The 10,028-nt window shown below is 42.2% G+C and overlaps 1 protein-coding gene across 1 annotated transcript; it reads right to left on the bottom strand.

Annotated features, from left to right (window-relative positions):
- Positions 1-1,216: 1,216 nt before the first annotated feature.
- lnpk (lunapark, ER junction formation factor) lies at positions 1,217-9,656 on the bottom strand. The gene is made up of 12 exons (XM_030781790.1): positions 9,582-9,656; positions 9,278-9,319; positions 8,445-8,632; positions 7,367-7,425; positions 7,125-7,165; positions 6,494-6,577; positions 6,245-6,296; positions 5,700-5,918; positions 4,944-5,049; positions 4,236-4,306; positions 3,892-4,056; positions 1,217-1,404 (listed from the first exon to the last, which is right to left on the bottom strand). Exons 1-12 carry the CDS (start codon positions 9,606-9,608, stop codon positions 1,217-1,219), a joined length of 1,242 nt encoding a protein of 413 aa, XP_030637650.1. The 5' UTR covers positions 9,609-9,656.
- Between the last annotated feature and the right edge of the window lie 372 nt (positions 9,657-10,028).

A 10,028-nucleotide genomic window follows, 5' to 3' on the forward strand; every position in this document is an offset into this window, starting at 1 on the left:
GAGAAGTTCTGAAAGGCAGAAAAGCATTGTATGACAAAGACATGTCACAGTCATTTTGAATTTTTCTCTTAACAGAACATAAAAAAAAAACCCACTTCAGTGCGAGTCTAAAAGATAAATAGAATAGTGCATTTGGCAAACAATTTTGTGCATTCTATACCTACCAAAGACAAATAAAATCCCAAAAAACAAATAAAATGCTTTCTTCACACCGTTACCTCTTTGTTATTCATAAGGGGGGAAAACATAAAGAAAAAAAAAGAGAAAAAAAAAACATTTTTTAACTGTTCTAAAATATGAACACTCAATGGATTTTTAGTGGATTTGCCTGTTGTAAACATAACTATGACAAACAGATGTAAACTATCTTTCCTCTTTCTGACTTTAGATTACCTCGGAAAGTGTGTATACTTAACACTGACTTTATCTGCGATAAAACAAAAACAAAACAAAAACAAAAGAAAGAGAAGAAAACCCCTCAGCAGGTGCGGAGCGGTAACGGTGAACTGAAAATGTCCTCCTCTCAATCGGAGCCTCCTGCAGGGACGTAGGTAACACAGTCTTTTGCTCCAACCTTACACAAATGTACCTAATCTTATCCAGCTTATTAAAGGTCCAGAACGGCCTCCTAATACTGGATACAAGTGTGTGTGTGTGCGTGTGTGTGTGTGTGTGTTCGATTAAGGCTGGAAGACAATCCTGCATTAGAGTGGTTCTCCAGAAGGAGGGCTGGAAAAGCAAAGTCTTTTAAACGATACATTCAGCATCCTGTCAGATAAACGAAAAGGGCACTGGTAACACGTAGTATCTGATAAGAGGTGCGATAAAAGTGAAAGCTGTTATGAACAAATGGACCTTGGAATGGCTTGTTCATATCTTACATAGGATTCAAACACGTTTAGGAACATTTAAGGAGGACACTTGGAAGCATTGTAGAACGTTCTGGGTTTCTTTACCCTAACGCATGACATTTAGCGATAAAATTAGAAATTTTTGAAAATTAAATTACCTCACAACATTTATCAACGTATCAATCGGGTTTTAAAAGTCTTGGCAGTGAGATTAAATAATCATAATTTAGGAACGGGAATTTTTTTTTTTTTTTACAGCCAATGAAAGATCGGAGTGTCTAAAGGAGAGCTACAGTCTGCCTTAACTGACTGATGGTCGGAAACACATCAAATAAAGCGTCGTCCGAAAATAAAAAAAGCAAAACTCAGTGTAGCTCGACGTCTTCCTGCTCTCTGCTCTGATCGTCTGCCTCTGCATGCTCCTCTGGTGCCACTGGAGGAGGGGAGGGGCTACGGCGGGGGAGTGGCCTATCCGACTCCTCCTCTTGCGCGGGTGCGGCTTCTGCGGTTTCACACTCCTGTTGATTGGAGGGACCCTCTGGCTCCACCTCATCTGAAATAACATCAACAGTGAAATATTCGAGATTATTCGTGTTGAATGAATAAGAGAAACCAAGGAGAAAATGAGCTGAAATTAATTTTATCTGATTTGCTATTGGTATGAGGAGCATAGCTTTAATGGTGTGAATGAATGAGTGAGGCCAAGTTGATAAACTGACCTGTGTTTTTCTGTGTGTCTGTATATCAGAGCGAATTAGTGAATGCTCATGCACTTTAATGTAGAAGTTTGCGTTTCTGTTAAGAGCACGGCCGTGATAAGCGCAAGTCATGTCTGTCTTGAATTTCACAGGCAAGTGAAAGGCATCAAGAGTAAGGATGCGACTGAGCGAACAGGAAACGTTCACACGGCCCGGTTTTTTTTTTACATCATCAAACAGTAAGTTGTCTAATGAGCTCTGTTATGTAATCAGATCAAATTCAGACATTTAAGACTTCATGTTTTTTTTCTTTTAAACCAAAAGGTGAACAACTCCGATTCCGCTGATTCCGTCTTTAAGTCCTGCTGACTGTTGTTATGGCAACCTCAATGCATCTCTGATTGGCTCAGGGGAACATAAGCCTGTTTCACTTGTAGAAATCAGCCTGTGATTGTGAGGTCAAGCCGAAAAGGCAGGGGGACTTTGGACCAGACCTGTGCGCCCCTGCTTAAGACTACTTCAAATCTATCTTTACTCTTACGTAAGCGTGGAGTATTTCATAATCACCGATGGCTATAAGAACTCTGTAAAATCAGTGGAGACATTAATCAAGTCGCTGAAAAAACATGTTTTATAAAGAACTGTATTTTTGGAGTGATCAGCTATACTAAACAGCGAGGGTACGAAAATGATAAACATTAAATATAAATCATAATTAAAATACTGTAAATAATAATCATAAACACGAATCACTCTACTTTAATTAAATTTAAAGATTATATAACCTTATAATCTATCTATCTATATATATTATACAATTTACACTCAATAAATGAATACTGAGTTGTTATGATGTAAGTTTGATCAACCTTCTTTTGAAATGAGTTACTGGTTACAGAGTCATCTGGCAAGTTGTAAACCAAAGTGCCTTCAAACACCATTAGCATCATCAGTCTGAGAAAATGTACTAATTCTCACACCCAGCTTAAACAGTAAGCTGCTTCACACTGCTTTCAATAACATGCCCACAATGCATGCGAACACACACACACACACACACACACACACACACACACACACACACACACACACACACACACACATTAAACAACCAGATCTGGAATTAAGGTAGCAGATTACAGTCATGCACAACAGCTCATTCAACTTGTCATCAGTCACTGATCAGCAAACGACCTTTTTCAGTCAGTGATCAGCAGACAACCTTTTTCAGTCAGTGATCAGCCAGTGATCAGCAGACAACCTTTTTCAGTCAGTGATCGGTCAGCGAGCAGAGTCAGTGAAGTTTAGTCCAAAAGCATGAGAGAGTGTGTGTGTGTGTGTGTGTGTGTGTGTCAGAGAGAAAGAGTGTGTGTAAAATGAGATTATCTCTGTGAGAGCAAGAGAGAGAGAGAGACTAAAAGTATCTGCATTTGTGAGTGTGTGTGTGAGTGTGAGTGTGTGTGTGTGTGTGTGTGTGTGTGTGCGTGTGAGTAGGACCTGAAAGCCTGTGGCTGAAACTGTGAACTTTACTCCAGGAGGTAACAGCTAAGGGGACACGAGACGACCCGGCCACGCCTACACGCCCGCTAGTACACACACGCTCTATAAAGCACACACACACAAGCGCGCGCGCACACACACACACACACACACACACACACACACACACACACACACACACACACAAATTCATAAACATGAATATAAAATAAGGTGCAAGACACCTGCCCAGACTGGGAAAAAGAAAAATCCACAACATTGAACACAGCTATCACAGACAAAAAAAAAAAAAGATCAAATAGCACTAGTCAAACACACAAACCTCACTAAAACACACACAGAAATAAAACCCTGACTACACCGTCGGGTCTTAAACAAACCAGGATTTCACAGACGGTCAGATCATTTGTTAAAACGGCCAAGACCAAAAAAAGTCCATGCTGCACTCTTATGTCGGGCAGCTCTGACTTACTTTCGGCTGCGGTTTATCTGGCCGTCTCGTTTTGTGGGAAAACATCCAAGAGTCACGGAACTCAAGAACGTTCCGTTTTCTGTTTGCTTCCCAAACCTTATGAGCTAACTGCACGGTAACTGACGGAGAGACATGCTACACGCCATGTGCCTCATTGGTTCTTTTGCATGCCTCTCTGCGTTTACATATACAGAGCTTTTTTAAGGCACTTGAAAAGCACCTCTTCCTCCGTTTGCGAAAACACAGTAAAAGACATTCCAAACTGATGGCACAATGACACTATGATGTCACGGTTTCACCAACACTAATGTTGCCACAGAGACAACGTGATGTCACAGTGATAGCTGTATGATGTCATACAGAACCGTACCTGCAGCGGCGTCACTGTCGTCAGGCGTGCTGGTGGCAGCTGAGGATTGTGGGTCAGGAGATTCCGAGCGAAGTCGTCGCTCAAAACTGAACTCTGGGAGTCTGGGCGCCTGGGGGCGTGTCTTCCTCGCCGGATTCATGAAGTAACAATACGCGCAACGGAACGCTGAAAAAACACGGCAAACGCACACGTGAACACACGCTAAACTCTCACGTTCACTTGGCTCTAACACAAACAACACACATCTTCCACAGTATTTAATGTCTACAGCTGAAGGGAGATAGTTAAGGGAGGATAGTTAAAAGTTTGCTGAAGTGTGATGAAGTTTGTAGAGTGTCTCTTACCCACAAACTCAAACTCTTCCCTCAGTGCCATGCCGTTATGAGAGAAACACTGCTGACATATCAAAGCATATCTGAAAGGCAGTGGAGAGGAAGAGCAGACAACATGAGAGACAGACACAGGGACTGACTGACTGACTGACTGACTGTATTACTGACTGACTGTATTACTGACTGACTGACTGACTGTATTACAGACTGACCGTATTACAGACTGACTGCATCACAGACTGACCGCATTACAGACTGACCGCATTACAGACTGACTGACTGACTGTCTTACTGACTGGCTGCATTACAGACTGACTGTATTACTCACTGACTGCATTATTGACTGACTGCATTACTGACTGTATTACTGACTGACTGCATTACTGACTGACTGACTGGGCTGGGAATTGGCTTAGTCATAATGTAGGGAAAATGTATCTGTATAATCGTCAGTAAATTCAAAGTCGGCACCTCATTATAGAATATAAAGTGATGAAATGGTTCTGCATGGACACAACTTGGCCCATATAAACCTGTTGCTTTGAAAATTAGTTGTTGTTTTTTTTTACATTTTTACATTTTAAATTTCGTATCTATTCAGCTTTTTACACTGATGTGTCTCTTTACGTGACATGTTACATGTCAGTGTATGACTACTGCCCCTGTAGTTTGGTTTGAATGTTTTTTAAAGGTTGCCTGAATGTTTATGAGAGGTTGTACCTGTTCTGTGGTCCATCTCCCACCAGGTACTCGATGACTCGGTCGACGGCACTGCGTTCCCGTGGCAGGATGGGCCGAGCCAGAGGGGGACCAGGGGGGTGCATGCCTGATATCATTTAATGGTTATAAAAGAGGGATTAGAAAAAAACACACACACTCACACACACACACAAAGGCTTGAAGCACACACATACTCTGTTGTTAATGGTACATAGCTAACAGTGACATCTCATAGCTGCCCACATCACAGTGTTGAGTGTGTGTGTAGATGTGCGTGTTTGTGTAAAGGAATGCGTTAATTCAGTAATAAGGAGCTTAGAGGTAATTCATTTGTGCCTCTGAACACAACGGGCGACCTTATAATACTAAACAACATTAAACCACGCTACTGAAACTACCAGAATAACAGAGTCTGCTAAGACGACTGATATGCCACACTCCACATTAATCATATGTTGTCACAATAGAAAACATATCTATTGTACGCGACTTTGTATTTGCAGAAACATATCTGTGTGACTCAGCGTGTGTGTGTGTGTGTGTATGTGTGTGTGTGTGTGTTTGTGTGTGTGTGTCTATGTGTGTGTGTGTGTATGTGTGTGTGTGTGTGTGTGTGTGTGTGTGTCTGTGTCTATGTGTGTGTGTGTGTATGTGTGTGTGTGTGTGTGTGTGTGTGTGTGAGTGTCTATGTGTGTGTGTGTCTATGTGTGTGTGTGTGTGTGTGTGTGTGTGTGTATGGATGCGGGCATGTCTGACCTGGTCCTACAGGCGGTGAGTAAGGACTCATGTGTCTCCGGACCATCTGCTGCTGAGGAGTCTCTGGGACGCTGGGTGCCGTGGGACTGGTCGCCATGGCACCCAGGCTCTCTTCTGGCGGGCCCCCTGGGGCAGAGCCCTGCATGGGCGTGGCCCCTGGTCGCGGGGCGCGGGGAGTACCGCCCGGGGTTGCCATGGCGACGTGACGCTGACGGATATCTGGGTGAAGGGACGATTCCAAAAATCATCTTTGTTAATTAATCTTTTCTAAAAAAACGTTTTAAATATTCGTTCCTGGGTTCGGTTTGCGAGGGCAAAAAGTGTATTCTGTCAGGACAACGTCTTTTTGGAAAAATTTGGGTGCTTCAGTGATACAAGCCATTGGACTTCAGGTTTCAAGAAACTGTTCACCAGTATTTGTAAGTATCTGCTTGGAAACTGTCTAGAGATTCAGAACCACAGGGGCCATTTTAATGAGCAGTCAATGGACTTGTTCTTCAAGGACCAAAATAAATAAATAAATAAATAAATGAAAAAGCACCGACCTTGACCTGGTCTGGGGGTCATCTGAGGTCGGACGGGTGTGGCCTCTGCTTCCTGTGTGGGAATGACAAGGACAGGATCACACATTAGCCATAACAGAGATTTTAATGGTCCAAACACAAACCCTTTTTTTACTGTACGTTATATATACACATGAACCTGTTAAACATGTGTGAGTGTACATTCATCACAAAAGAAAACATACGAGTAAGACTTTTCTGCTTTGAGATAGATTAGACAAAAAAACGTACCATTTTCTTCTTCGAGTCCGGGTCGAACCGCTCCAAGATCAATTTGGCATTTTTATACGTTTCTGTCTCCATAACTTCTTCTAACTGCAAAACAAAAAACTCTTGTTAATGACAAAATATGTTCAGTAAACAGAGTTTAGGCCAAATACCAACATCTGCGCGATACAAAAAGATTAAAAACTGATCCTAGCGTACTCAGCAACTAATACCAAACAGATATGGGTATTTTTCTACTGGCGTTTGACACCTGTCAAATGTTAGTTTGGCCGGTGCCGTTAGCCGAGATTTTCCGTCATCAAAAGATATTTTTTTAGGGGGAAGGAGTGAAAGTAAAACCATGATTATTTCAATTCATCTGAAATATTTCATTCTCTGGAAAGCAGCAGGTGACTTTGATGACCTACTAGTGTTGTGATGCACCATGCAGAGTGGTTAGTACTTATCTAACTGTGAAATGTCAGCCCTATGAGACGTGCAAAAATGACTTCACACCGCTGTCAGTGGACGAGGCTTTCAGGCAACCGTTTTACGTGCTGTTACTTGAGGTTAAAAATAAAAACCGTTTGAGCTGGAGAACTACCGCATCATTTCTGTAAGGGGGTTTTATAGGACAAAAAAAAATGACACTTACAATTTTTCTTTTTTCTGCTTTTAAGTCCTCTAATTTCTCATCTGAAACAGAGGACAGACATGCACTGTCACATACACACACACACACACACACACACACATGCTAGCTCGGTCAAAAACGTTCTTGAAGAACGGTCAAACTAATCAGCACCATCCACACACAGACGACTGAGCTGAGACACTTCTGTCATCGCCACTGACGGAGGTTCCGAAGACAGTAAACAAAGCAGACAGAGCACTTACTGTTTCTCTCTGTGCGTTTGGAGAAGAGGTAGATGAGCAGTTTCCTAAGAAACCACACACTGTGGAGAGAGAGCAAAGAGAGACTCCCTGTTTGTCCACACATACTTGTGAGACAGAAATCCTATTTAAGAGAGATTTACTATACTGTAAATGTATTTGTAATGCAACAGTAATGTATAAACAACACATCAGTAATGTGTCTGTAGGCCTAATATGTTTGTAACGCAACAGTAGTGTGATTGCAATGTAACAGTAATAAAACTGTAACGTAACAGTAACATTTCTTTAATGCAGCAGTAAATATGATTGTAACGTAACCGTAATGTGTGTGTGATGTAATAATGTGTGTGTGTGTGTAACATGACAGAAATGTGATTGTAATGTGTGTGTGTGTGTAACATGACAGAAATGTGATTGTGATGTGTGTGTAACGTAACTGTAACGTGACTGTAACGTACCAGTAACATTTCTTTAATGCAGCGGTAAATATGATTGTAACGTAACCGTAATGTGTGTGTGATGTAATAATGTGTGTGTGTGTGTAACATGACAGAAATGTGATTGTAATGTGTGTGTGTGTGTAACATGACAGAAATGTGATTGTAATGTGTGTGTGTGTGTAACATGACAGAAATGTGATTGTGATGTGTGTGTAACGTAACTGTAACGTGACTGTAACGTAACAGTAACATTTCTTTAATGCAGCGGTAAATATGATTGTAACGTAACCGTAATGTGTGTGTGATGTAACAATGTGTGTGTGTGTGTAACACAACAGAAATGTGATTGTGATGTGTGCGTAACGTAACAGTAACGTGACTGTAACGTAACAGTAACATTTCTTTAATGTAGCAGTAATAAGATTGTAATGTAACTGTAATGTGTGTATAATGTCTCAATGTGTGTGTGATGTAACAATGCGTGTGTGTGTGTGTGTGTAACACAACAGAAATGTGACTGTGATGTGTGCGTAACGTAACAGTAACATGACTGTAACGTAACAGTAACGTAGCAGTGACGCGTTTATAACGCGTCTGTGTTACATCGGCGACGTGAGCGCGTCGGGCGTGTCGCTCACATGGCGGGGAAGACGAGCAGAGGTAACGCCGTGAGAATCCGTGTGCTCCATTCCTCAGGCTGGTAGAGAAAATACAACCACACGCAGGCCAGGAAGTACAGGGCCGAGGAGTAGAACAGGAGGCGGCCGACCCACAGCTTCAGCAGACGCTGGTTCTTCGCCCGGAACTCCTCCAGGTCCTTTATGTCCTATGGGAAAAGACGCCCAAAACGGATCGAAAGCAACACATTAATCCCTCACACAGCCTCACGGCACTGCGGGGCGAGAGGGTCGTCCCACAACTGTCTCTGTTCGGCACCGACAGATCAAACTCCATCTTACAACAGTAATAATGTCATCCTCAAAGACAGGAGCACACACACTCTTGCGTAACACAAGTTAAATGCTTAATGCAGTCTGAATACAGGGAGCTGTGGCCTTTGATTTGATTTGGACCTGCAGTGCTACTGCTCTTGTGTCTCTCTGAATTTAGTGAACGACATCGTTGCCAGGACAGAGCGACATGAGAACTAAGGTCAATTGTTCAGTCAGCATATGGTTCTGTCAATCAGCCACTCAGTGAGGAGGGAGTGGAATGGGGGGGGGGGGGCGCAGAAAAGGTCAGGTAAACAGGGAAAGAAAAAGAGAGCAAGGGAAGGACAGACAGAGAAAGAGAGAGAGAGAGAGAGAGAAAGAGAGAGAGAGAGGGAGAGAGAGAAGGGGGAGAGAAAGACACAACAAAAAGATTCTCAGGAGTTTATCAGAAAACTTTGCTCTCTAAGATATGAAAACAATGGCCAAACACATTCTCATGAGAGAGGGCATGAGGACAGAGAAGGAGTAGAGACTGTTACCTTATCTAGAGTTTCCAGCAGTTCCACTGTGGAGGGCTTTGTCTACAAAACACATTACAATACACATTTTACCACGCTTATATATTAAATTGCTATTTCTAATACCGCATATTTCGCTTCAAAACCATAAACTTTTCTCATGTGAGAAGAATGTCTTTTACTCTGTTTACGTTGGACAAACCGAGAGTTCTTAGGTTTAAAAATTCAAAATGGATATCGCGCGTGCGACACGTCATACGTGATCGCCAAGGCAACCCTGAGGGTGAATGAAGTACTGCTAAGAAGATACCCGTGCCCTACATACCTTCCATCGCGAAATTATGGCTCCCATTGCGTTTAGACGAGGCTCTGGCCCGTTTTCCTTCTAGTAAAGTGCAATGCCCTCGTCTGCAGAAAAACGACAGAGTCACATACAATCGACAACATTCGACAAACGTTTATGTGGCCAGTGAATGAATATGTACAGCTAATAATAATGCCAGTCCGACATAATGTCCCAGCACACGAAACTAAGTTTCAGAAACAATTTAAAAAAATTAAAGTAAGGAAATATTGCAAATCGAGTTACTAGCCCTGAAGCGAGCTACACAATAGATTTGACAGGTGAAAACAGCCCGGTTCTCCATAAAATCATTTTCTGGCTAACGTCAAATCTTTTGCAATTCAGTATAGCGTGCTACTGTACCATGCAAATCTAAAAGTACATTACCACAGAGAGATGTTGCAAACGTACATAACAGCCTATTTCAGT

The sequence above is a fragment of the Chanos chanos genome, chromosome 8 (genome assembly GCF_902362185.1).
Source record: "Chanos chanos chromosome 8, fChaCha1.1, whole genome shotgun sequence".
Taxonomy (NCBI): Eukaryota; Metazoa; Chordata; class Actinopteri; order Gonorynchiformes; family Chanidae; genus Chanos; species Chanos chanos.